General features: G+C 43.6%; 1 protein-coding gene across 2 annotated transcripts; it reads left to right on the forward strand.

Annotated features, from left to right (window-relative positions):
* The first annotated feature begins 596 nt into the window (after positions 1-596).
* Mmaa (metabolism of cobalamin associated A) lies at positions 597-27,819 on the forward strand. 2 transcript variants are annotated; one of them, XM_048450256.3, is made up of 7 exons: positions 597-659; positions 14,798-15,287; positions 17,415-17,537; positions 21,565-21,735; positions 24,557-24,642; positions 26,356-26,505; positions 27,509-27,819. In XM_048450256.3, exons 2-7 carry the CDS (start codon positions 14,846-14,848, stop codon positions 27,794-27,796), a joined length of 1,260 nt encoding a protein of 419 aa, XP_048306213.3. In that variant the 5' UTR covers positions 597-659; positions 14,798-14,845; the 3' UTR covers positions 27,797-27,819. The 2 variants fall into 2 exon arrangements, with proteins under 2 accessions (XP_048306213.3, XP_085538245.2); XM_085682119.2 differs by lacking the exon at positions 17,415-17,537.
* Positions 27,820-27,883: the final 64 nt, after the last annotated feature.

Here is a 27,883-nt window from a genome sequence, read left to right on the forward strand (position 1 = left end):
TTGGGAGGCAGAGGCAAGTGGATCATGTGAGTTCGAGGCCAGCCTGGTCTACAAAGCAAGTTTAATGACAGCCAGAGGCCCTGTCTTTAAAACAAAATTATCATTCCGTCCCAAGCAAGGCAGAAATAGGTGAGGTCCTTTCCAGGGAGAGCCTGCCCGCCCCAGGGGACTTCTTCGGGCATTGTTGAGGCATTGAGTGCAGGCCCCTCTATGTGAGGCTTGTTAAGAAATATTACTACAAATGAATCAGTTTAAAAAGGAACTGTGGGCCCTTCAGCCACTTAAAGCCCGCCATTGTTCAGACTTGCACTTTGGCTGGGGGTGGAGCGGTTATTCCAACAGGTGGCAACACGCTCTGCAAACTGTCGGCACCGTCTTCGGTGGCCCGTCCTAAGCTTCCCGGTAAGGAAGGCGGGGGCTTGGACACCGCGGCCGGGAAGGGAAGAGCCGAGCTGGCGCGTCCCCGCCCGCACCCCGCCCAGGCGGACCACCCACCCCGTGCATGCCCCCACCGCCACGAGACAGAACGCCCACCCGCATGTCTGCGCCTGCGCAGGGGTCACGTTGCGCCTGCGTGCGGCGTGCGGCGGAAGGGGCGGACAGAAAGGGAACGGGGGCGGAAGGGGCGGTGCGGCACGGCGCGGTGCGGCCTCGGGAGGGTGAGTGTGCGACCCCGTGTGCGCTGAGGCCGGGAGTGGGGCCGCTGTGTCCTGCGCCCGGGGTCAGCCCCGCTGTCGGGGGCGCCCCCTGGAGGCTCGCAGGGGGCAACAGAGGAGGATGTGGCTGAATCGGGGCGGGGTGTGTGCGGAGGAAGGACTCGAGGGACGGCGCGCTTTTCCTTACAGAAGAGAAAGGCGTCGCAGCGCCGTGGGCCGCTTCTGCTGTGCGGGTTTCTGCACTCGACTCGGGGCGCACGGAGGGAGACGGGCCGGCGGCTGCTCCGTGTCCACCAGCCCAGCCTGTGAAAGGGAGGAGCAAACACTCGGGAGTGGCGTGAACACTCATTTTGTGGAGATTCACACCAGGTTATGAAATAGGGTTCAGAATAGGAGTCACGAAGCAGTGTGTGGACAGCGCCTGTAGCGCTCTTCCTCAGAGGACCCGCCAACTGCACATACGTGTTTCGTATTTGAAACGTGAAATACAGCCTAGGCCATAATAACGTGAATAGAATTTCTTACTGCCTATTGCCCTTAAGAGTTGGGGCCCATGCATTTATTTTAGAGAACAAAGAAACAATAAAGGTGCCTAGGCTGGTAGAAAATCAATTTCCAGGAGAAACGAAACATTTGGGGGTCATCTATAAAGTCCAGAATGTTCTTTGACAAAGTAAATATATTCTGGGAAATAATATGTTTAAAAGAATGGGTTTTTTTTTTAAGGGTTTCCTATTAGGAGAAAATATGAACAAGAAGTTACATAACCATGAGTACCGTAAATCGGTCCTTACACATTTTGAAAGTGTCACAAGAATCTATTTGGAATGGATAGAGCTAGGGAATTATTGAAAATTGCCCCAGGTGATTGGTGTCATGTAGTAAAAACAAACACTTGATTTTCCTGTATGTAAGAAAGGTGTAAATATTGCTTTAAAATCTTCCTTGGCATGGGTCATTTACAGAGATCTGGTTTTCTCAACACAGAACCAATAACTGTATTTTTATGTGATTTCCCCCTTGATTTTAATGTAATTGGCGTTCAACTGAGTTAACATGTCCCCTCTGTGTCAGGTACAACTTACTAGTGATCTGTGCAGGTTGTCACCTAAGTTAAGTTAGTGTGCAGAATGTTGGAATTAGAGAATGGAAAAAAAGTCCCCCAAAGCCGGGATCATCAGAAGAGGATTCAAGAAAACAGCAATTTAAGCAGAGGGGGAGAAATGTCATAGAAGAGGAAAGACACGACCAGTGGGTCGAATCTGGGAGTTGGGAAAGCAGGTGGCTGGTTTGGAAAACAGTCTCCTTGGAGGAGGTTTGAAAGGAGATTGTCAGGAAAGTGCAGCAGAATTGTGACGCCAGACACAGTTGTTGCCAGCAGCAGACGTCAGAACACAGTTTCTGATTCACAAAGCCTGGAGCTGGAGCCTGAGAATTTCCCTTCTCATCAGGTACTCCTGGCCTGGTTCGGATATCCTGGCTGTTCTAGGATAGATATAAAGAGAGTGAAGTTCGCGCATTGTCTTTCTGTGCAGTCCAGAGGGTGGGAGAAGGAGATGGGAGCAGAGACGTTTCTTAGGGCTGGTCAGCAAGCACCTGATGCTGGGTTCTAAGGCAGACCTGTGGATCCAGCCGCCCATACCTGCTGTTCCTCTTGCATGCTGGCCTATTTACATTCGCACTGGAGGAACCCAAAACTGTAAGAGTGCGCAGTGATTAGAGCTAGTCTCTGAGCTCCTCATACTGCAGATTTGAACTAGGGCTGCAGCAGAATGAATGAAGACATTTAAAGGTGAGAGACTCCCACCACAAACTGACCTTGGAGTATAAATTTGGACGTGTCAGTCTTTCTGGAAACAGGAAAAGGTGAAGTGTATAAGGGAACTTCAGAGAGACCCTCCATGCATTCAGTGTGTTCTGTGTTACCTTTGCATATCAGTGACCTGCTTAAACCTTGCTTAATAGTTGCTTACTTAAGAGAGTTGGTCCACTCTGCAAAAAACACCCTAAAATCATTGAAAGACAGGTGAAGCTTTGCCAAGGGGTAGAGATGATGATTCATGGCATCTGACAGCTTAGCTCCCAATTCAAGGCACTTGTGGGGTAACTGCATGGCCTGTCTGTATCATGCCACGTAATAGACACTGACCTAATGTACTGAGTTTGTAATGCCTTTTCTTGCCCTAGTAGTTAGTGAAATTAAGAGTATTCACTTGATCAGTTCCAGGACAAATGTCTTGTCTGACTCTGCTGCTGAGAAAACTCCTAATGAACAGGAAAAAAGCAAACCAGGCTTTAAACACAAGAATTCTGTTTTCAAAATATCAGTTAACAGTCAGTGTAATAGAGTCATGGACTCATGCAAAATTATTGTGTGTATTCTTTGATTCTTTGAACAGTAAGCTATGGGTACAAAGAAAACCATGGTCTACAGAAGACTGTAGCCGCTGTTTGAATAGGAATGGCCCTCGGAGGCTCACTGTGTGAATGCTTGGCCTATAGGGAGTGGCACTATAGGAGGTGTGGCTTTGTTGGCATAGGTGTAACCTTGTTGGAGGAAATGTGTCACTGTGGGTGTGAGCTTTGAGGTCTCAGATGCTCAAGCTATTCCCAGTGTGCCTGTGGATCAAGACATAGAACTCGCAGCGTTTTCTCCAGCACTGTGTCGGCCTGCAAACCACCATGCTTCCCACCATGATGATATTGGGCTAAACCTCTGAACTATAAGCCAGCCCCAGTTAAGTGTTTCCCTTTATCAGAGTTGCTGTGGTCATCGTGTCTCTTCACAGCACTAGAAACCCTAAGACAATTGCCATCCTAGAAGTGACCACAACGCATTGTGATGAGGGCTGTCAGGAATGTGGTCAGTGTGCGATGGCGAGAGACAGGAGGGGCAAACTAAAAGTGTCAAGAAAGCAATCTGTTGGAGCTCTGTAGAGGACACAATCTGATTCTTGGGAAGCTGAAAGAATTTTGTGAGATTTTGAAGAAGAGAAAGAATGTGGATGACAGCCACTTTGAATAAAAGAGTGTATCCTTCTCTGGGAGTTTTGTGCAGATCAGAATGGTTATAGCATGGGAGTAAAAGTTGAGGAGAGGAACGGAGGAAGTTGGGAGAACAATAAAAGAGTTCCCAAAGGAGTATAAAGATGTTTATGTAATGACTGTAAACTCTAGTGTCAGGAGTCATGCCTAACCATATGTCAGCGCGTGCCAAGATCCAGCACAGTGCCCCACAGCTTCACCATAAGTATTTATTGAATGAATGGCATATTGATAGAAAACAGCCAGTTTGTTTCTGTTTCTTCAGGTGAGGCAAGGGGAGCCTTCAATGTTGTAAGGGGAGTAATGTGAACATGAGCTGCATGGCAGTGTGGAGGGTAAATAGATGACGGCGAGAGAGGTGGCTGTCGTAGACTGCGCTCTTCAACTTCACATTATGCCTGTGTTCAGAGGACATAGTACTAGAGAGAAAGGGCTGGGATTCACTATCCCTTTGAAGTTACCCCCATGGCGCAGCTTCCCTGAGGCCCCACTTTCTCAAGGCTCTGTTGCCCCTAAAAGCCCCAAGAGCTTAGAACCAAGCCTCTCAGACATAGACTTTTAGTATTTTTTAGATCCAAGCCATAGAAGAAAGTGATGATTTAATCTATTTCAATATTTGTGCCTACTTAGTATTTTTCATTGGATATTCAAACACTGGCATCCTGGCTTATTAGGTATGACAGTACTTAGAAATAAGTGACCAAATGTCGTAAATGGTACAGAATTCTGTGTTCTGGTAGTGCTTAGCCTACAAATTGCAGAGTAAAGCCTTACTTTCAGAAATCATGACAGTTAATTGAACAGTTTGATATGATTATTGTCCACATTCTTTGACCTTTGTTCTTCAGAAAGTAGGCCAAGCTGTTTAGTTACATGAGCAAGTGGGAAGCCCCTCTCTGTTTACATCATTTTGCCAGTATAGTGGACAGAGTCTGCTAGAGTGTCAGCAAAGTTAAAGTTTATTTCTCAGTATGCCTGTGACATGTATATTAGAGACAGAAACTTGTTGATTAGACCAAGTTATATTTGCTTTTAAGAAATGTCCAGTTAGGAAATTGAACCTTTTAAAATCAGTTTAATTAAATAATGGGTTATATAACTTATGGATTTGCTGGGTGTGACTTTTCTGTAAAATAAAAGAATGTTTTAAAATTTAGTCTGTTCTGTACCTAACACGTTATTGGGAAGTCATGCTACCTTTCTAATTTTGACAAAATTGATTTTTTAAAAAAAAGCCAATAAACAGCCAGATGTAACCATCCACTTCCAGATGTAAAGACTGTTTTACTTCTCTTGAGGGCCTGCCATCCAGATCTGTGTTATGAAATCCCAGGACTTCTTGTGAGACCTTGGTTGACCCACCTCATGGTGCTGAGCCTCCTCACCTGTGCGACAGGATCTGCTTTGTTGTAGGATTATTTATGGATTAGTTAGGAAAAGACACACAGAACCTCAGATATACTACCGTGATGTGAAGCAGAGGTGTTGGGGTCTGCTATTCACATAGAGGCGGGGTGCAAAGAAAGGCACCCTTGGAAATAGTCCAGTAAGTGTCAATAGAATCTGGATAATCTTTTTCAGTTTATTGGTGGCGTGTAAAAATGATACCATTCTTTTCTTAGTTCTTGTGTTTCACTTAAAGGACTTTTAAGATCTGCCTCAAAGAACTGCCTTCAGAACAAACCATAAGCTTACTAGATAATTAGGTGGGCTTTCTGAGAATGCCATGAAATTGTTGGAAGACAGTGCATGCATGAAATGCTCAGTTAATAAAATATTATCTTAAAATTGTTTCAGGAAACTACTTTTTTATGTTAAAGGAAGTTATACTTTTTTATTAGACAGTTTTTATTCTTTTTTAGAGAATGTGCTTGTGCTATTATAAATGGACATATTTCCATCTGGTTGAATCCTTGTAGTGGGTTTGGTTCCTTCCAATTTAATTTCTTCTTTGGAGATTTGGTTAGATGCCAAGGATGTCTTGAATGAAAGCAGGGCACTTGGAAGAGCAAAGTGTGTTTTGTATGGGTTCTCTGATCACACAGTTTTATTGTTGGTCAGACTCTTGCCCAGCCTGAGGAGTAAAGACCAGATATTCTCCTTTCTGTGGGAGGATCTTCAGCTGCCATGAGTGATGAGAATTGGTTAATAGACTTCAAGACAAAGCAACAAATACTGTATCGCAGATGTGAACTGAAGGTCGTGGAGCATTGACTACCCTGACTAACTGTCTGGAAGGTTGGAGGGAATGTGTCTCAGAGGGGGTGCTATTTCAACTCCAGACATTTGTCAGTCAAAAAAATTTTTATGGCAGAATGGACATAGTAGTGGCCTATGGGTAGCATGTTTCAGAGTGTGGTTGCACTTCTAATCTCTGTATGATTCTGATAATCTGTGTATAGAAGCATAGCTAAAACACTAGCTGCCCTTTCCACCTTGCATGTAATTCTTTTAGTTTCTTTTTTAGAAGATATGCTAATTTCATGTCTAATTTGGAAGTTGACATGCACATATATTGAATGTAGCACTGAAGGTTATAATAAATAGTAAAAGGCTCATCAAGTTGATTCCTTGGTTAGGAAGAGACCTAAATGAGGAATGGAGAGGTCACAGGTTATGGCAAAGATAATTAAATCATGAGTGGTTATTAGACATTTCTCATTTAGAAATCTAATCTAATCTTTAAAAAAGATTTTGTGGTTGCTATAGCAACTTTATTAGTTTTCTGTTGGTGTTGTTACTGTGGCAATCATCACACACTTAGTGCTTTAAGACAATATAGATTTATTTTCTTAATAATTAATTTGTGAGGGGGGGTGCACATGCCTAGTTCAGCACGTGGAGGTCAGAGAGCAACTTAGTGAAGTTGGTTCTCTCCATCTTCCTTTACTTCGGTTCTGAGGCTCAAACTCAGGTGGCCAGGCTTGCATGACAAATACCTTTACCTGCTGAACTCTTGCTGGCCCAACAAATTTGTTGTCTTTAGAGTTTGGTTGGTCCTGCCTGGCATGGGTCAAAGTAGGCTGAGATTAAGGTGCCATTGATACTTTATTCCATCCTTGTCTCAGTGAAATCTGCCTCTTTGATTTTTTCAGTCAGCGTTTTTTGGTTGGTCCTTTTACTCCAGCCTCAAAGCCAGCAAGTGTAGATTGAATCCTCATGCCATCAGACTGTTCTTTTTTCCTGCCTCCTTCCTTGTCTTAAAGGGCCTTGGTGATTCCACCAAGACAACTTGGATTAAGTAGACTAATCCTTTTTATCTTTAATTTAGCTGACTAGCACCCTGAATTCTATTAGCATATTTCAATTCCCTTTGTAAAGTAAAATAATATATTCACAGAGTTGACAAAATTAGAGACAGGGACACTGTCAGAGATGCCATTACTGTATACTATAACATGCTGCTTTTTAAAAATCATAAAAATATAATCTCCCAGACAACATAGAAGCACCATTATAATCATAATGTATATGAAGTTTTATTTTCAAGAATGCTATCTACCTCCTTTCTCTCTAATCAGTTTTAAAGTAAGTTTATATCAGATGGATTTTAACAACATCTAAACATTGGTGATACTCAAACTGTGCCTCGGCTCTGATTTCTGTACTGACCTGAGACTGAAAGGCAACTGTCTGCTCAGTTGATATCCAAATGGGTTTTCTTAAACATTAAATCTGGGGCCGGGCAATGGTAGTGCACACTTTTAATCCCAGCACCAGGGAGGCAGAGGCAGGTGGATCTCTATGAATTTGAGGCCAGCCTGGTCTGCAAAGGGAGTTCCAAAGACAGCCAGAGTGACTCAGAGAAACCCTGTCTTGGGGGAAAAAAAATTAATGTGGAACTGGGGAGATGGCTTAATGGATAGAGCACTTGTCATGCAAGTGTAAGGACTGGTTAGGTCCTCAGCCTCCACTAAATGCCTGTAATCTCAGCACTCAGCAGGCAGACAGGCCCCAAAGCAAGCTAACTAACCAGACTAGCTGTAGTGAACAGTTCAAGTGAGAGACTCCACCTCAGTATACAAGGTGGAGAGCAGTTAAGGAAAACATCTGACAGCCTCCCTAGCCTCCATACACATGGGACAATGCCTGTACGCACAAGCGTGTGTCCCCAACACAAAAATAATAAAAAAATTGAGTTTATTTTTGTGGATATATCTCCTCTAAACTCCTGGTTAGACCTCAGACCTCCTCTCCTAGTCTTCAGCTCTCTGTGGCTCAGGAAGACCTTTTACCTAGGTCTTAACTGCTCTATTTCCCATCCTGCGTCTTGTATAAAACAAATGCTTCAGAATTCATATGGAATTTGACTCAGGCTTGTCTTCACTTGGTCCAAGCCTTCATCCCATCAGTACAATTACAATTATTTCCTGACTTGTTTTCTCATCTCTGTTCTTGTATCTCACGCCCCACTACCTACTTTGGAATTTTACATAAAATGGCCAGAGATCCTTTTAAAAATTGTGCGATGAGTTCTTCGTGCTGGCGTCACATCTCACTCAGAGTCAGTTAGTCATCTGTCTGGAAAGCCTGTGTTTAACTTGTCTTTAACTGTCTCTCCTGAACTTTCCCTGGCTTATTCAGATCTAGCCGTAGTGACTGACTGACAGACAAACTGTAAATGGACTTCCCCCTGAGAACATAAGCAGCAACCTTTTCTGTGGCCACAATCTCAGTGCTAAGATTATTGCATGGCATATAGTAAATGCTCAGCTGACTGAAAACTGTATCATCTGCTTGACTTGGGGTTTCTCTGGGCTTGTCTGATAGCAAGAACTAGAATGGTAAGGCCTGTTAATAAAAAGGGATCTGTTTTAAATAGTTCTAATTTATGTTTAGACTGAATGTGACAACATCTTTTATAGGATGGTAGGACTAGATTTGATAGTACGAATGTTCCATGGCATGAGGGTGTTTTCCTCTGTTCTCCAGCCTCTCTTCATTGGAACTAAAATTCATCTTACTCAGTTTCAAAGGTAGCAGTTATGAATATGTTTTCTTTTTTCCCACAGTCTCTTTTGTAGTAACATACTTCATTAAGAAAAAAGTGTCAGAAAGAGCCCAAAGTCCTGGATTTCTGTCCTAGACCTATGAGTACAGACATCTTCCAGGGCATCTGTCTCCTTGGGTGGCTACATGGCATCTCCCTGAGTCCGTCTTCTTTTCTCCTCTATCCCTGCTTGGAATTCCCGCCTTGCTCTATCCCATGCTGCCTGTTTCTTTATTAGCCAATGGTAATAAAACATATTTACAGCATACAGAGGGGAATCCCACATCAGCAGGATCTTTGTGGTGGTTTTGTTTTTAAGTAATTGCAGCATGCCAGATGTGTCGGCTTTGAGAATTCTGACAGGGACAGGAAACTCTCTAATCTGGCTTCTGTTTTCTATCCCTTAGTGCCCCACCCAAGTCTGTGTCCTCCTCTTCCCTTTGTTTCCTTACTAGGGAGCCTTGCTCAGGTTTCTTACGCTGGGCTCTATTACCAGAGTCTCATCACTCTTGAACTCTCACACTACTTCAAGGTGTATACACCACCGCCATGACCACTACCACTACCACCACCGCTACACCACCACTACACCACCACCATGACCACCACCACTAATAATAATAATAACGTTGATTGTGTTGCCCCTGTAAAAACCTTTTATTTTTCCATGACAACACACAAAAGGTAGTTCTTTGGCTTCAGTTTTTGTTCTGGTTCAAACCTCATCTCCCATCACTAGTTCTGTATACCCAGGACTTCTGCTTTCATTGACTTTCCCCATCTTCTCTAATATAGCAAGGACTAGACCAAGTCCCTACTCTGAATTTACACATTTAAGGCTTCAACCTGGAAAACCTGCCTCATTCTTTAGCTTTTTCACTCTTTTAGACTTAGCTGTGGCATTGACTACTTGAAGACTTGAACTCCTCAGAGACTTGCTCCTGTAATATTGATTATTCACTTTCTGGATCAAGTTGACTGTTGTTTTGTTTTCTTTGGATGTGATGTGTCTTATTCTGCAAGCTCTTGAAGTGCTAGGTCAACATCATTGAAGATACGGAAGCATCTTTCCTATGAAGGAGCAGTAGTTAAATAGAAACCTCCATAGGGTATGTCCACATCCTAATTTCCAAACTTGGAAATGTGACCGTACTTTTTATTGGACTTAAGCAATTAATTTTATTATAGTATTTTTTTAGAACTGCTGTGAGGAACTACATAGAAGGTTAAAGCTGATAGCAGTGTATCAGCTACTGTTCTCACCACTGACTAAAAGTAGCTGAAGGAAGTGATGTGAAGGAGGAAAGTCCTACTTTGGCTCTTGGTCTCAGGATTTCAGGCCATTATGGTGAGGAAGACATGGTAGCTAGAACAGATGGCTGGGCTCCTCATGTCACCCAGGCATACAGAAAACCAAGAGCTAGGGACAGATGCAAATAGAACTGTCAAAGGTTACCCCATAGAGAATCATGTCTGTCAGCCAGGTCCCGCCTCTTTAAGGTTCTCCAACTTCCTTAAACTAGGGGAACCAGGTCAGATTAAGGCTGGAACACCTAACACCATTTCTGTAACCATCCATACTTCATTATTATTCTGATCACCTCTCCTGGGTTTAGGGAGTACTCTGTGCTCAGAAAGGAATGGCTGAATAAAAACGCAGTTCTTGCCCATGAATTCCCAGTGGTGCTGATAGCAGTGCTCATGAGAATTGTGCTTAAAGGTATGCTGATAAAGGCCTCCCAAGATAGATTCCCACTTAATTTTTTAAAAAAGATTATTTCTTAAAAAAATATTTTATTAGTGTGGGTGTATTACTAGCCTGTATGTCTGTGCTATGTGCTGCTGTGGGATAGTGCTCTTGTACACTGTAAAGACTTGTTGCTAGTATTGGTTTAATAAAGTGCTGATTGGCAGGTAGCCAGGCAAGAAGTATAGGCAGGGTGACTAGATTAGGAGAATTCTGAGAAGAGGAAAGGCAGAGATGCATTTGTAAGTCAGATGCAGAAGAAACAAGAATTCTTTACTGAGAAAAAGTACCAAGCCACGTGGCTAATCATAGATAAGAATTATAGATTAATTTAAGTGTAAGCTCTAATTAGTAATAAGCCTGAGCAATAATCCAAACCATTTATAATTAATATAAGCCTCTGTGTGTTTATTTTTAACTGAATGGCTATGGGACCAGGCAGGACAAAAACTTTGTCAATCACTTGCTTTCTGTGCTCTCGGAGACCAGAAGAGTGTGTTAAATCCCTGAAACAGGAATTGCAGATGTTTGTGAGCTGCCATGTGGGTACTGGGAATTGAACCCAAATCCTCAGGAAAAGCAGCCAGTTCTCTTAATTGCTGAGCCATCGCTCCAGCCCCCAAAAAAATTATTTAATTTTTAAGTTGGTTTTCTTTTTTTAAAATTTTTATTTTATGTGCATTGGTGTTTTGCCTGAATGTTTTTCTGTGTGAGGGAGTTGGGTCCCCTGGAACTGGAGTTACAGACAGTTGTGAGCTGCCATGTGGATGCTGGGGATTGAACCTGGATCCTCTGGAAGAGTAGACAGTGCTCTTAACCACTGAGCCATCTCTCCAGACCCAGAATAATTATTTTTTAATTGCACATTGTACGGGTATGTGCAAGTGAGTGCAGGTGCCCATGGAGGCCAGAAGAGGGTGTCAGATCCCTATAGTGAGCTACCTGATAGGGGTGTTAGGAACTAACCCTTGAGTCCTTTGTATGAGCAGTATGTGTTCTTAATCACTGAGTCATCTTTCTAGCTCCTACAGTTTTTGTTATTTTAAGTGTGTGAAGGGTAGTGATGGATATTTAATATTTTTTACAAATTTAATGTTTATCATGCCGGGCCGTGGTGGTGCACACCTTTAATCCTTGCACTCAGGAGGCAGAGGCAGGTGGATCTCTGTGAGTTCGAGGCCAGCCTGGTCTGCAGAGTAAGTCCCAGGACCTTTAGGGCTGTTACACAGAGAAACCCTGTCTTGAAAAACAAAAACAATTTAAAAAGAAAGAAAAAAAGAAATTGTCCTTTTATCAGGGTATTTTGCTGTAAGACTGTGTCTCCTAGAAGAGAAGTTACACACCTGAAGTCTCACCAGCTTGACTGCCTAAACACAAGCTGAACAAGGACAACAGCAGTAGACGTGCTGACGTGGACAGGGGAATGTCCGCAAGGCAAGGCCTTAGCACATACAGAGAACTACAGGCCACTAAGGAATGCTGAGAGTGGGCGACATAGGCTTCCCCAGGGAAGAGCACACCAATAGATTATCAGTACCAAATGGCCAGCCTTGAAAACATACATGTAAGTAACTATATAGACTGAGCAGGTTATGTGTAGGAATGTGTGTTTATTTAGGCACACATGCATATGCATGTGTATCAGTGCGTGTCTGTGCATGTGCCATGGATTTGAAAAAGCAAGGAGTGGAATATGGGAGGGTTTGGTGTGAGGAAAGGGAGGGAGGGGAAAGTGATGTAATTATAATCTCAAAAATAAATTGTCATTTTAGGATAAGACTAATTTTATTTAAAGAGAAGTTATAATACCTTTGTATTTGTCATGATTCTGAAGAGTAATAGAACTTCATAGAATAATATATATATATACATTAAATATATAAATATAATCTATAAATATATAGATTATACCGTGTGTGTGTGTGTGTGTGTGTGTGTGTGTGTGTGTGTGTGTGTGTGTGATTTAGTAGAATGGTTTACAAACTAGCCTAGCTAGTTCAACAGTGATTGCCTATGAACAGAAGGTCCAAGAATCTAGATGTCTCAGCTGGTCTTCAGGGTTCACTGGAATCCTAAAGAAGTAGGCTGTAATGCCAGTGAAGGATGAACTTGCTAGGGAGGTGAGAACAAGCCAGCAAAGAGAGAGCGCTTCCGTCTTCCATATCTTTTATACAGGCTTTCAGCAGAATGTGTGGCTCAGATTAGAGGAGGATCTTACCACTTCAAAGATCTGGATTAGAAATTGGTCTTCCCACTTCAAACAATTTAAGAAAAAGTCCCTCCCAGGTGTGCTCAGTCCTTTGGATTTTAGTTAATTCCAGATGTAGTCAAGTTGACAACCAAGAATAGCTATCACAACCTTCCTCAAAGTAGAGAACAATATTGTTGCCCTGGAAAATCAGAGCAGCTCTAATTCTGTCAATTAAAAACCTTACTCCATTTCTTCTTTGTGCCTAGTAGAGTGTTTATTATTAACTGAAATAAACTTCATGTTTATGGGCCTTGAAGTACCGTTTAGAGAGAGTACCTTGGAGCAATAAAGTAACTTAATGTGCCACAAGGTATAGGGAAACCAACATTTGCAAACAACCATAAACTCCAAATTGGGCAGGTTATGACTCTCTACAAATTCTAGCTTACCCTGGAAGGTGGGTATATGATCTAGTATTACAGTGTTTACAATTGATACAGTGACAACAAAGGCTGATGCTGAATACCTCCGGCTTTCCACAGGAGTCAAGTCATTTAGTCCTTAGTACTACCCTGCTCTTACCTATTTTCACTCCAGAGGAAACTAAAGTACAGAATGGTTGTGACTTGCCCAAAGTCAGGACTGCAAAAGTGAGTGGCCCTGGCTCATAACTTTTGTCCTATTCTGACTCAGCACACTCGTCAGCTTTCTTTAATGTGGTGGATAGTTGTGTTGAGCGTTTCAGTAAAGCTGGAAATGTTCCTTGCCTGGTTCTGTGCTGGTTCAGGCCTTAGCATGCTCAACCTTCAGAGGCCTGTGTGAGGCTGGCAAAGGGCATTCTGAAGAGGCACCAGGTGCTTCTGACCATCTTGAGATGCACTGGTCTGGTCACTACACAGCCTACGTGGTTTACTTCACATTAAGGCTTATTGTTGTTGATTGTGCGCTTATACCAGATTATTCAGGAGTCTCTTTGAGTATGTACGTGCTTCTAAACTTGTGCCTCAAGTGCTGCACTCCTAATCACATTCCTTATGTAGAGAATGAATAGGAGGCCAGCAGCAGAGGGAATCATTTGAACGAATCTTTTGTGCACGCCCCAGAGTCGGGTATATTGACCTGAAGAAATCATTAAAATGAATGCAAGGAAAAAAATGACAGAAAATATCTAGTCTAATGAGATTTTGTAATTTTTTACATTTATTATTAATATTAGGATGATGATGATGATGTGTGTGCACACACACTTGTGTGCATGCTGTAGCACGTATTTAGAGGTAGGGACTTTTGGAAGTCAGTTCTTTCTATTGTGGGTTCTGGGAATGGATCACAGGGTGCTAGGCTTATGTAGTATATTTACAGAGGCCTTGTGTTGGTTTGTTTACAGAGTAATCTTAATGTAAATACAATAAAGTAGTTTCATATCTTGGGTTATTCTGAATTATTCTGGGTTATTCTAACTATGACAAAGGAAGGAGACCTCTCCTAAATTTTAATTTCCTAATTAGATTTCTGCTACGGTGATGAAATATCATGACCAAAAGCAACTTGGGCAGGAAAAGGTTTCTTTGGCTCACAGGTTAGAGCCCATCTTCGAGGAAAGTCAGGTAGAACTCCAGCCAGCAGCCTGCAGTGGAGGAGTGCGCTTTCTGCCCTTCTCAGGTCTCCAGCCTGGATGTCTCACTGTCCCAGTTTGGAGCTGCAGTCCTGCAGAATTCCTGAAGAACTGCTCTTCAGTGTGTGTAAACCCTGAAGTTGGCTTTAACACTGGCAGAAGTATTAATTAATACTGCTCAGCAGCAGGGTAGTGAGAGTGAGGGCAAGCAGGCAGAAGGCAAAGTTTTCTTTTTCCATGTCTATGTGGGCTGCCACCACGAAGTGTGGCCCAAATTTAGGGTGGGTCTTCCTGCTTCAAATAAACCGATTAAGAAAGTCTCTCACAGGTTCTCCCAGTAGCCTGGGTTCTAGCTGGTTAAAGATGTAGTCAAGCTGACACCCAAAACTAGTTATTACATATGTTATCTAGAATCTTCATCATTCATAATGATTAAGATTCATAATAATTAATTCTAATTCATAATTAGAATGTAGGAGAAACAGTCTCAGTTTTACTACTTCAGTGTTTTAATTGTCTGTTGGACTCAAAAATATCTTTTTCTTCCTTCTAGGGAGTTCATAAATCACACTAAGTCAGAAAGTATCCAGTTACAAGCAAAATGAGCATCCCCGCATTGCTCCTGCATCCTTACCAGCATTTACTAAGCAGCCTTAGGGTGCCTTCCCCACGTCTCCACTGCGTCCTTCACTCAGGAAAGCATCCTGCATCCAGAGCCCCAAGTGCTGAGCTGCTGAAGCCCTCAGGACACCATTGTACCAAGTGGACGCTGCTGTCTGGTGGCCCGAGGAGAGCGTTATGTGCCCAGGCAACCTTGAAGGACCACACAGAAGGACTTTCTGATAAAGAACAAAGATTTGTGGATAAACTTTATACAGGTTTAGTTGGCAGGCAAAGAGCTTGCTTAGCAGAGGCCATAACTCTTGTGGAATCGACTCATGCAAGGAAGAAGGAGCTGGCCCAGGCGCTTCTTCAGAGAGTCCTCACCCACCACCGAGAGCAGGAGCGGCTCAACCAGGGAAAGCCCCTCACATTTCGAGTAGGTCGGTTTTCTTTTTCTGTTGTCAGCGAATGGCTTTCTGAATTCATCCACATAGTGCGAGGTTGGATGGAGACTTCTTTCCTTGAACATTTGAAATAAATTAAATGATGTTTTTTACAAGTAGTAATCTTCAGATTGGTAGAATTCCCATGGCCATTTGAAACAAGCCTGTGTCCTCAGTAAGCATTCTGTTGTGGCAAGACTCAGGCAGTGGATTCCAGAGCAGCAGTGCACACGGTGAGTGGTTAGCATGGTGCTGCTCCTGCTGGCTGTCCTCAGACGGCTGTCCTCAGACGGCTGTCCTCAGACGGCTGTCCTCAGATGGCTGTCCTCAGTGAGTTCTCTTTTCCCGCCCGGCCCATGTTAGCCTGTGTTAGCAATGTTTCTTTGGTGTTTCGTTTTCTTCCTATATACAAGTCTCACTTTTTCTTCTTTTCTAACCGTCCTCCTGCCTCAAGCTCTTGAATGCTGGGATTCCAGGCATGTCCTATGACTCTAGCCTCTCCCTTCACCCAGATACCTTCATAGAACTTCTAGGGGTGGCTCTAACCCCCTCCATCTCCATGCTATGGTTACCATCTGTATTTAAATGTTCATTTGAGCTTTCTGGATTATTTGGCTTTGTCCTAGACTGTGAGTAAGCTGTTATATTTCTGGATAATTTAGGTATATTTTGAGTAGCAGGACTTAAGCCAGGCAGTTTGGGTGGACGGAGGGCATCCATGGCAGTGAAGCAGGTACTCTGAGGCAGCTCGTTCTCTAAAGACAGCCTGGGCTGTGATAATAGTGCAGGAACTGTGGGTGATGCGTAGACACAGAGAAACACTGACGTCATCCTAGACGCACATCCTTGTTATTGGTAACATAGGAATCAAATGTCCTCTTGTTCCAGGAGTAGAGATGAATGCTTCAAAGCCACTTTCACACATAGGTCTGTAGCTAACTTTGTACCTATCCCCACATTTCACATTCCTTCCCTACCCTCAAAGAAGGACTCTCATCTTGAGGAACTACACTGGGTCTTGATAGATACTGGATTGTAGACAGACTAGCACACCCCCAAGAAGAAAACCCAGCGTGACTTATAGTTGGCCTTAGAGAACCCTTGAAGAGAGAAAAGTTCCAGTGCTGGCTTAGCAGGTCACACGCACCTTCTCTGGGCCTTCTGGGTAGTCTACCCTGATCTTAGTTCTGATAAACTCAGGTCTTCAGTCATTTTATCATCATCATCAATAAAAGCAGCACCAATTTATTCAGCACCTGTTAGGGTGCTTAAGATGGAAATACACCATGAGCTATAGTAAGGACCTAAGCCTGCCATGCACTGTATGTACTCTTGAAGATTGTTGGATGCCCATGTCTAATGTTCTGCATTGAGTGGGTGCTCCTCTCAGGCCATGCAGTATATGTGACACCATATTAAACACTATCTCATTTAACCCTCAAACCGTCTGCAAAGGCCCAGACTGTTGCAGCAGCTACTGTCCCGAGGAGGGTGCTGAGGCAGCACCATACAGACCACAGAGCTGGTCAGAAGCAGCACTGGGGTGAGCCCCCACGGACAGTTCAAGGTTTGACCCTTACCTGCCATACTTGACTGGCTGTCCATGTAGGGGCCTTCCTGCCTTTCTGGACATCAGGATTTTTTTTAAAGGTTTTCTTTTACTTTAAAAAAAATTTAAAGATTTTTTTCCCTTGAAGTTATGAGTAAGACAAAGGAAAAATATTTGTAGAGAAAATTACTTTCTCAATTCCTAGCAGTTTCTGGAGTAATGGATTATTTTTCCAGTGGGCAGGTGGGACAGTTGCCCACTGTGAGGAGAAGAGGGCAGGGACACAAGCTCTGCACACTGAAACACAAGCAGGGCAGCGTGTCTCAGAAGACCTGCGGTATAGAAAAAGGGCAGGGTTTGTAAAAGTCAACTTTATAAACATGGATCTTAGAATTGTGCCTATATGTCTCACTGTTACTCAGGAATTAGATAAAGAGATAGATTTTCCACTGACTGCTTTAAGGCGTGTTGAAATATGTCAATGATGATTTTCATAAATTAGAGGAAGCAGAAGGTAAGCTAATGTTTTATTCATCAAAACTAGTCATGGTGCTGATTTCATTATCTCACTCCAGGATTATCTGGGCCCCCTGGTGCAGGAAAATCAACCTTCATAGAATATTTTGGGAAGATGCTGACTGAGAGAGGGCACAGACTGTCTGTGCTTGCCGTGGACCCATCTTCCTGCACCAGTGGTGGTGAGTATGACTGACATTACAGGCAGTTAGGGGACCTCTAATTGCCAGCTGAGTTTGACCTTATGAGAGGAACCATTCCTGTTCTGCAGAGTGAGGTGGTGTTCACTATTCATGCCAGCTCAGGAGGGATGGCTTTCTCTGTAAGAAAGAAAAAAGGCCCCACCTCTGGAGACCTCCCAACTGCTAGGCTCCACCCCTACACTGCTCTGTTAGTAGCCAGGCCTGACCCCTCCCCAGCCTCAGGAACTTCAGTGGCTAGGCCCCAGTGGACAGGCCCTGCCCTACAAAAAAATAAAATCCCACCAATCCTTGATCCTCAAGATCAGGCCATAATCCCTCCAGTCCCAGGCCACCGTGAAAAACTCCCCTGCCCCTGAAACCCTATATAAACCCTGTCTTCTGTTCAATTCTCTCTGCTTCTTGCTGGAGCAGAGACAGCCACCCTCCTGGGTTTTTCGCCCCTAATAAAGCTCGTGTGTGAGGTTTGTTGTGCGGTGTGACTTTGTGGTATTCCTTGGCTCCCAACTGCCAGGATGTCTTTCCCATCTCAGCTATAACACAGTTGGAAACTCTGGGAGTTGGTTAGGAAGTACTGAATTCTACAAAGGAGGTCAGCTTGTGAGTATTTCAGTGGATACTTAAGTAGGGTTAGAGGAACACACATCTCAGCCCTTTGATCATGCCTAGGGCCAGCCCCTTGTAGTCTATTTATCCAGTGGGCCTTACTTCTCAGTTTTATCTTCAAGGTGGTGTAGCATCTCTTCAGTAAAGATTGGGGGGGGGGATACAATTGTTTGTAGCTTGTCACCTGTCTGTTATTGTCCAGTGACACAGAAGGCGCCTGAAGGACCCTGTAATGTGCTGCTGTTCCCTGCAGCACTCTGCTGCACTGTGCTCAGCAGTTACTTGGTGTGAGGTCATGCAATCACTCAACATTTAATTTGCAGTTCATCAGAGATGAAATGAATATAAACTTAGCTCCCTAAGGACCATTTAAAGAAAACATATAAAGTATTTCCTATAAATACTCAGGAAACTTTCTCCCTTTGTAGGTTAAGCTGCTCAGATGGCAGTTATTCACTTAATGGGTGTAGGTGTGCCTTCTGTAGGTGAGACACCAGCACTGCAGGTACCATGCTTCCGGGTGTTTATGTCTTAGGAGGGAGACAGGCATCACAAGCGGTCACACTGTAGTGTGTGCTCTGAGGGATAAATCCTAGGTACTCAGTGAAAGTGCTTGGTTTGTATGCTGTAGTATTCTGCAGGAAGTAATTTTTGAAAGACCTTAGGTTAGAGAAGTTGATAACAATTCTTATTTTTTTTTTATTGAGAAATGTGACTCAGAGCATTCAAAGGATTTGGTTCTCAAGTTCCAAGATTAAATAAATCCATGTCGATTTGTTGTCTAGTTTATTTACTGTTTAAGAACTTTGCACTGTGAAAATATATGAACTGTACTAGTGAAGGACTTTCATAAATAATCCTAACAGCATTCAGCTAGAAGGTCATTTCCTCTCTACCTTCATGTTCTAGAGTATTTGTTCCAGAAAGAGAAAACAATAGTTTGAAGTAGTAATTAATAGCAGAACTGATGTTATATCCTGTGATTAAAGCACATAGCTATGTGGCTGCTAACCTTCATTTTCTATGTATATGTGTGTACAGGTACATATGGGGGACAGCCTTGGTGTCATTCCTTGGGTGTTCCCTGCCTTGTTTCCTTAGACAGAATGTCTCACTCTCTTGGAGCCTTCCAAGTAGGCTCTGTTGACTGGTCAATAAGCTCCAGTAATCTACCGTGTCTGCTTCTCGGTGCTGGGATAACAAGCATGTGCCACCAGGCCTGATTTTCTTACAGAGTTCTAAGGGTCAGACTCATTTCCTCATGCAAGACAAGCACTTTATTGACTAAGCTGCGGCTCTTAATCGTTCTCATACTGAAAGTGTTCTTAGGGTTTTAAAACTGTGTGCTATTCAAAAAAAAAATACATGCAGGTAAATAGACTATTATAAATATGAATTCCTGGTCTATATAAATATAACTATAATTGGAAATCGCACTAAGTTAGAGTTTAAGCAGTATTAGTTCCTTTGTCTGCCCTTGTGCTTAGATTTGTAATCCTTCCAGTGATCCGTGAGATCACCCCCGGGGTCTACAGCAAGGAGTTTGAAAGGTTCACTGGCAAGAACAGCTCTGTGGAAGAGTAACTTCATAATGCTGCGTTCTGTGTGGTGGGGTCTATAGGGTAATATGATATAGCTATGATAGGTTGTATGCTTCCACATGGATGGTTTCAGGGAAAAGTTTATGTGGAGTAAATAAGGTAGTTGAGGTATATGGGAAGCATGTGCTGTAGAGTCAGTACCTGTGAGAAAGCCCTGACATGGAGCAGTGAAGGGAATGGGCATACCGTTAAGGAATTTCTCAGTCTTTACTATTTTGTAAGTATAATTTACTATATAATTATATGGCTGGAGAGATGGCTCAGTGGTTAAGAGCACTGACTGCTCTTGCAGAGGACCTGAGTTCAGTTACCAGCACCCACTTTGGGTAGCTCCCAACCACATGTAACTCTAGTTCTGGGGATATGAGGCCAGCACCTCCAGCCTCCAAGGGCACCTACACTCACGCACACATACTCACACATAGATATGCATACACATACACATAATTAAAATGATAAAATAAATATATTTCTAATAAAAAAGTAGAAAGAGGTAATAGTGGTTCCAGGGTCTTAGTTCTTTCAGAATTTTCAAGTATTGATGTTTGCTCAAATACCTCAATTAGTTCAAAAATAGTCAATCCCTTCTCTGGGTATTGAGTACCTACTCTAACCATTTTGCTTAACATTCAGTGTACAGCAGCCTTAGAATGAGGTTCATAGGCAAGGAACTTATGTCATACCTGCAGCACATTTTTGCACCCTTGGCACTGGTAACATTTGGTGACATTGGTGGCAATTGTTTGTTGGTGGTGGCAGTTCATTGTAAGTGGTGGCTGAGCCATATATTAAGATTGGTTAGCAAAATCCCATCCTTTATCCAGGTGGTGCCAGTAGTATCCTGCCCCCATTTGTGACAAGTGAATGTCTCTAAAGCTGGCAGATTTCCTGTAGCTGTGAGACCCCAAGGTAGGTTGTAGGGATCTTTTCTATCTCTTCACTGTGCTTTCCACTCACTGTCCAGCTGCAGGTAAGAGGTAGACTGGGGTTAAAGGTAGCGTCCATACACGTTTGCACAGTGTTTGCATAAGGATGGAAAATGTCATTTGTGCAAGTAAGAGAATGGGGAATGGAGGCTGCTCTTGGTAATAAGAGAAAGGAGAGAGAGGGTGCTAGCAGATTACAGAGCAGTTACTATGCACTGTTGAGAGTTACACCAAAGGGCACACCATGAAAATGTTCTAAAAAGACTTGAATGAAACAGGTCATCAGTGAGTGTGAGATGGACAGAGTCTGTTTTTGTTAATGGGTTCTGAAACACATATTCCATTCCTGCCTAATCTCATTTGAGCCTTACCATGACTTAATTGTCCCATTTATGAGAAGACAAAGGATTCAGGAAGATAAAAATAACACCCCAAAATGAAGTAGCCAGGGACAATAGAGCCCGGTCCCTGATTTGACCACTTGTAAATCAGTGAAAGAGGACATACTGGATGCCCTGTAGGACAGCAGCAAAGAGGCAGGCACGTCAATGTGGAGATGGCTCTTTAGAGACCACACTGCTCGACCAGAGGGGTGGCTTGGTCCTGGGAGGCTGGCATTGGTCAAGGAAGGTAAGGGAGGATTGGTACCTGGGGAGCTTGAGGGCTTATATGTGAACCTCTAGTCAGTTTGGGATGGCCTTGTTGATTTTCAGGAATGATTGACTAGTTCCTCCACTGTGAGGATAGACAGTGAGGGGAGGAGAACTCAGTAACGGTGAAACATTGGGAAGAACTGTTGTAACCTGGGTCCCCTCACAGTTTGCTGATTGGTGTATTTAGTCCTTCGTGATTGTAAAATGTAGCTATGTGTTTTAGGATCCCTCTTAGGTGATAAAACCCGGATGATTGAGCTGTCAAGAGATATGAATGCATACATCAGGCCATCTCCTACCAGTGGAACTTTAGGAGGTGTGACAAGGACCACAAATGAAGCTATTCTGTTATGTGAAGGAGGGGGATATGACATCATTCTTATTGAAACTGTAGGTGAGTGTGATATTCTATTTCATTAAAAATGATGTTCATTATAATGAATACTATTTAAAGATGAGTAACAACTGATTTCACTTAGTTCATTCAACAGATATGAAGTGGAATTAAATTCAAGCTATTGCCCCACAGGCAATATGAGTATATGGGCTGTGCTCCTCACCCATAAGAGCCTTCCATATAAAAGGCGACAGTGGCCCACATGTCTGCATAGCTGATATGTAAATTGGCATCTTCTGTGTGCAGGGGCTAGGAAGTACTAGTAGTAGCAAATCACAGTACTACTTAAGTACACTTAATGTCCACATTATTCAGCTGGGAACTTGGGATTCTGAGGCTGTTTCATCCTTAGCACATAATTATATGCAGTGAAGACATTGAAAGGAAAGCTCCAACAGTTCACATTCTTGTAGAGAAATGATCTTTTGGTTTGCTTTGTGGTGAATTTGTTTGACACAACCCAAACCAGTGTTTGGAGGAATCAATGGAGACTGCATAGAGGAGGGAAGGTGGGTATTAATAGTGGGGGTAAAAGGCACTGGACACAGAGAAAGCATGGCTCATCCCGAGAAGTACAGCTTGCTCAGGCTACTTACAACACTGAGGGCAAAGAGAGGAGCTCAAACAGCGACCAGGGCCAAGTTTTCTTTGTGTGCACCGCCAAAGTGTTTTTTCTAAAGAGAATGGGAAGCCTGAACAAGGGACATCCCATATGTGTTTGGAGGGAACCCTACAGCAGAATGAAGAATGGTTAAAAGGTTTAGGATGGAGGTGGGAAATGGAGCATGGTGCCAATCAAAGAAAGGAAATGCAGATTCTACTTCAAGTAAGCAGGGCTAGAGAAGAGGAGATAGATCAAAAGTATTGACAGTCAGTTGGCAGGACTTCTTTGTTGAATGTAAGAGTGAAGAGGGAAGGAGGATTGGAGCAATAGAGAACACCATGGAGAAGGATGATTGTAAGGCAGAATAACATGAATTATCAGTACATTACTGCGATGTGCTTACTAGGTGTCCAAGTGATTCAGGAAGACTGGGCAGTAAGTATAGACCTAACAGTTATTAATATGGCTCGTAGTTTTGTACTCTTGTAAACTAGGTTTATGTTAAGTGAAGGAAATAGGGATAAAATAGAGACTAGCCGCCACATTGATTTGCTAGATTCAGATCTACCTAGGTTCCAGATGGAAAGAAGGAGAAGGAATAGGAAACAGAAAGATGAATATGAAGAGGAACCACCAGCTGACCAACCTTCAAAGAGCTCATCTGGAAGCCCCTTTGCTTCCAGGGGACCTTTACCTGCCTGAAAGGGGACCTTGAGATATGGGCCGTGACCCGGTACACTGCCGCTCTGGGGGTGGGAAAGGAGATGCCTAGATAGAGATACAGAGAGAGAGTTTGCGGCATTCGAGCCGGGGTGTGGGTCAGAGCGTGGACAGTGAGCATCAGCTGAGGTCGCTCAGAAATGTGCCCGTGAAGAGAAGGCGGAAGTACGGTGATGGCTGAGGAAGCTGTGGGATGTTTGTTCCTGGTTTTGGTTTCACGGAGGAGTTGAGGGTTCAGGAAAGTGGTTGGGATGGAGGCCTCTTCAGCAGTGCTGCCCACATCAGAACTGCAGTGTGGGTGGCCCGGCTGAGACTGCCAGGGAGGAGCTGGGAAGTGCTTTCTTTCTTTCCTCTGTGGTGTAGGACACAGTGAAGACAAAAGAAGGAAACTGGCTGAATACCTTTAGGAGATGACTTTTTGTTTTTCATGTGTGTAGTAAGTTTTGCCTGCATGTATGTCTGTGCCACTACATGTGTTCCTGGTGCCCACAGAGCCAGAAGAGGGTGTTGGATCCTTTGGAACTGGAGTTGTGAGCCATTAGATGGTAGTAAGAACCAAGTCAGGACCTCTGGAAAATATCAAGTGCTTTTAACCACTGAGCTCTCTCCAGCCCCGTAGTGGGGTATGGCTTTTATGAGACCCTTCAGTGGTATGTGGCTGCAGTTGAGAGGACTCCCCAAGCATGTTTAAAGAGGAGAGAATTGGGGGTTTGCAGAGTGGGAATAAGGACAAAAAGGCAAAAAGAGATGAAAATATTGGCAGACATGGTTTAAGAGTCACAGTGTTCAAGCCACTTACAAAACAGAAGCCAAAAGAAAGCTTAAGAGTAGGAGAGAATGGAAGTCTATACGGCAGTGTTCTCAATCCTCCTAATGCTGCGACCTTGGAATACAGTTACTCATTGTGGTTACCCCCCAACATAAAATAATTTAGTTTCAATTTTATAACTAGTTTTGGAATGTAAATACCTTTGTTTTCCAAATGGTCTTAGGAGGCTCTTTGTGAAAGGGTCATTTGATCACTGAAGGGGTCAAGACCCACAGGTTGAGAACATCTTCTATAAGGCTGTCATCTAAAACATTGGTCTAGTGAGAAAAGAAATGGTGTGTTGGCAGATTAACCCAAAATCAAGGTAATAGCATTTGGAGGTGGGCCCCTTGGGAAGGAGTTAAGTGGCAAGCATGAAGCCCTGTGATGGCATCTGTGACTTCACAAGGAGGGGCAGAGACACCTGCATCAGCATGCTTGCGGTCTTCCCATGTGACGCTCTCTGAGTAGATGCCAACTCTGACAGCCTACATAACTTTGAGCAAATACACTTCTCTCTTTATCAAGTCTTGGGTGTTTAGTTATAGCAACAGGACTTTAAAGGGTTTATATATGGCCATGAAGATGAGGAACCAAATGAAGTAGAGTGGAAATGAGCCAGTAAATTTGACAACAGAAATGTTATGGCTGAATATTTTAAATAAAACTATGATTTGAAATTGCAGGTGTGGGGCAGTCGGAGTTTGCTGTTGCTGATATGGTTGATATGTTTGTTTTATTGCTGCCACCAGCAGGAGGGGATGAACTGCAGGTAATGATTTTGGTGTCCCAGCCCTCCTGGGTACAACCCGGAAAGTGCAAATGTGAAGCATAGTATTGTTGTAAATTAAATTGAAGGTAGTGTAGGCAAAGACATTGTTCCTGTTGGCCGAAGTACATTAGCCACAGGCAGATTCTCTGTATGTGTGTGTGTATTTTTGTTTCTCAACTAATGTTAAACAGTGTGAGTTTGAGCTACTCACACAACTTAAACTTCTCCCTGTACAGTATGGAAGTGACTGGAAAATGGAGGGCTTCAGCCCAAAGAGACCACAGCATCACGGCTATTTGTAGACCTCTTGGCTCGAAAGTAATTTATGCGATATCATTGTGCAGCTTGCATGCTGTCCAACAGTACAGCACTCTCCTTTGTCATCTGTCATTAGCCAGCTAGACTTGGTGCGGATTTCAGACATGGTCTTCCACAGTGTCCCCTCACTTCAGACATCAGCTGTAGCAGGTCACCTGTACCACTGAGCAACTGGCCACAAAGCTGAAGGCTCCACTTCCTCCCAGGTTCGATAATTCATTAGAATAACTCCCAAAACTCAGGAGAGTTCTATAATTGTAGCTCTATGCCAAAGGCTGTCCCAGTGAAGAAGGGTTACACAGGTGGTCTGTCTGTCTGTCTGTCTGTCTGTCTGTCTGTCTGTCTGTCTCTCTCTCTCTCTCTCTCTCTCTCTGTGTGTGTGTGTGTGTGTGTGTGTGTGTGTGTGTGTGGTGGGAGGCCCTGGAATACACCCACACATAGGTCTCTGTATGCAAGGGGTGGGACTTTGTGTGGGTGGGAAGAGGCAGACTCACCTATGGTCATGTGGAAGTTTTTTGTTCTGGTGGGCTTAAGCAGGGGACTAAGGTGTTAAGTGATCAGCAGTCACCAGAGTGACCCCAACCCAGTGACTGTGGGGTTAATTGTCTCATGTTGACGAAGAGTAAGGATCTGAAGAAAGATAAACAAGTTGATTTTATCAAGGAAAAAGTGAAACCTCCGAAGTGGGTGGGGTGGTCTCAGCATGGGAGCACCTTGCTGTTGACTGGTCTTCTGTGGGACTTGCATTGGGAATGGGTAGAGCCTGAGGCACTCCTTACTAAGATTCATCATTCTTTGGGCACATCATGTGCCAAACCAGTGAGAGGCCCCCACGCTCTCGTGTGTCTGCTGGCTCAACTGGGCACAGTGAAGCTTCTCTCACCCTATCTAGGCAGTGGCCACATGTCATGGTCACCCTTGTTTACTCTCTCAACTTGCCTTATTTATTGTGTGGGGTACTAGTCAAGTAACTTCCTTCCTTGTACTCGGGCTACATGATTAGCTTATAGTTTACTATAGGTTCTCACCCTTACTTCCTGCAGTGAGCTGGGGGGGTAACTTTGTCTCAGTGAGATGACATGAGCTACATCCTGCCACTCCATCAAGTTTTGTCTTGATCGTCTATTTACTCAAAGTCTGTATATATTTCACCAAGTCTGTCTCTAAGTTTGAAAGGGATATTACAGATGACTTCAGTAATTCCAGGAGCTGGTGCATTTAGGTAGTTTTTGTCAGATAATTGTTAACCTGGCACATGGATCTTAGGAAGATACAGAAAGAATGACAGTAGAGTGCGTGACTTTGAAATCATGGCATCTACTGGTTGTCCTTTTTCTTTCTAGTTGAGAGTAACTGGAAGGTTTCTGATTAATGTGGTTCTTCTGTTCTCTTTAGGGCATCAAAAGGGGTATAATTGAGATGGCAGATCTGGTAGTTGTAACTAAGTCTGATGGAGACTTGGTTGTGCCAGCCCGCAGAATCCAAGCAGAGTATGTGAGTGCACTGAAGCTGCTCCGCAGGCGCTCGGGAGTCTGGAGACCAAAGGTTTGCTTGCGTTCCTCTCCTTGCGTTTCTCGCTGAGTGGACTGTGCACCTTAGGACAGGGGATATAGGTCTCAGACTGGACATACCAGTCTTTGCTGGAATGTAAAGACTACACTTTGAAAACTATGACAGAGCCAGAGTTTATAGCTGATCTTAAATGTAATCTTTCAACCACAAGATGTCAAAAACTAGAGTGAGGTAATGGATGAGACTCTCATTACTTGGTGTAAACCATTTGGGAATGATTACTGCCCTTAAGGTTATAGAGCACTCCATGGTTAGATTAGCTGTGTTAAAATTGGAGTAGCAGAACAAAGGCTTGTGATATGATGCTTCCATTCCCATTATTGTCTATACGCTGAGAAAATGAAGAGCAATACTGTAGGAAGCAGAGCAGTCGCGTGAGCTGGCCGCTCCTCTGCAGGAGGACGTCCTGTTAGTAGAGGGTAAACTGTGGTCATCGTGAGAGCAGCAGGCCTTCCTTACTGCTGCTGGGTACTCAGCCTTGCACTGACTGACGTGGGAATGGAGCTCTCCTCAGCTTGGCTTCATGTCTGGCACTCAGACCTCGGGAAGCCCTTCCTACCGTTATCTCTGCTCACCCTATGATGCTCACAGGTCCTCTGGGATTCCCCTGACCATCTATCTATCTGAGCCATCCTAAGTTAAAATACATTTCTGGGCTAAAGAATTGGGCCTTAGCAGCTTGAGCGGTGGCTCAGCGGCAAGAACGCCTAATGCTCATGTGCCAGAGGACCTGGGTTCAAGTCCCTTTGGCGCTCATAGCGATCGATCAGCGATCAATACAGAATCGCTATCGATCAATAATCAGAAAAAAAAAGAATTGGGCCTTAAGTTGACATCTTATTTCTGCTGTGCTGTTATTAATCTGAGGCACGTGCTGCAGTGTATGCTAGCGTGTTTCTGTATACTGTAAGGATTCATTGACAGCAGCTCTCAGACTTCCCATGAACTAACAGTTCTGCTCCTGCCTTCTCAATAGGTAATTCGCATTTCTGCCAGAAGTGGAGAGGGCATCAGTGAAATGTGGGATACAATGAGAGAATTTCAGCGCGTAATGCTGGCCAGTGGGGAGCTTGCCACCAAGAGACAGAAGCAGCAGAAAGTCTGGATGTGGAATCTCATTCAGGAAAACATCTTAGAACATTTCAAGACCCATCCGAGCATCCGAGAACAGATTCCTCTGATGGAGAGAAAGGTTCTCAGTGGGGCCCTCTCCCCAGGACTAGCAGCAGACTTATTGTTGAAAGCTTTTAAAAGCAAACCCTAATAAACTTATCCTATACAATCGTTTTATAGCATTTCCTTGAGTACTTAATATCCAAATGTCACCTGTGTCTTTATACTGTGATCCGTC

The sequence above is a fragment of the Myodes glareolus genome, chromosome 22 (genome assembly GCF_982192425.1).
Source record: "Myodes glareolus chromosome 22, mMyoGla1.1, whole genome shotgun sequence".
NCBI lineage: Eukaryota > Metazoa > Chordata > Mammalia > Rodentia > Cricetidae > Myodes > Myodes glareolus.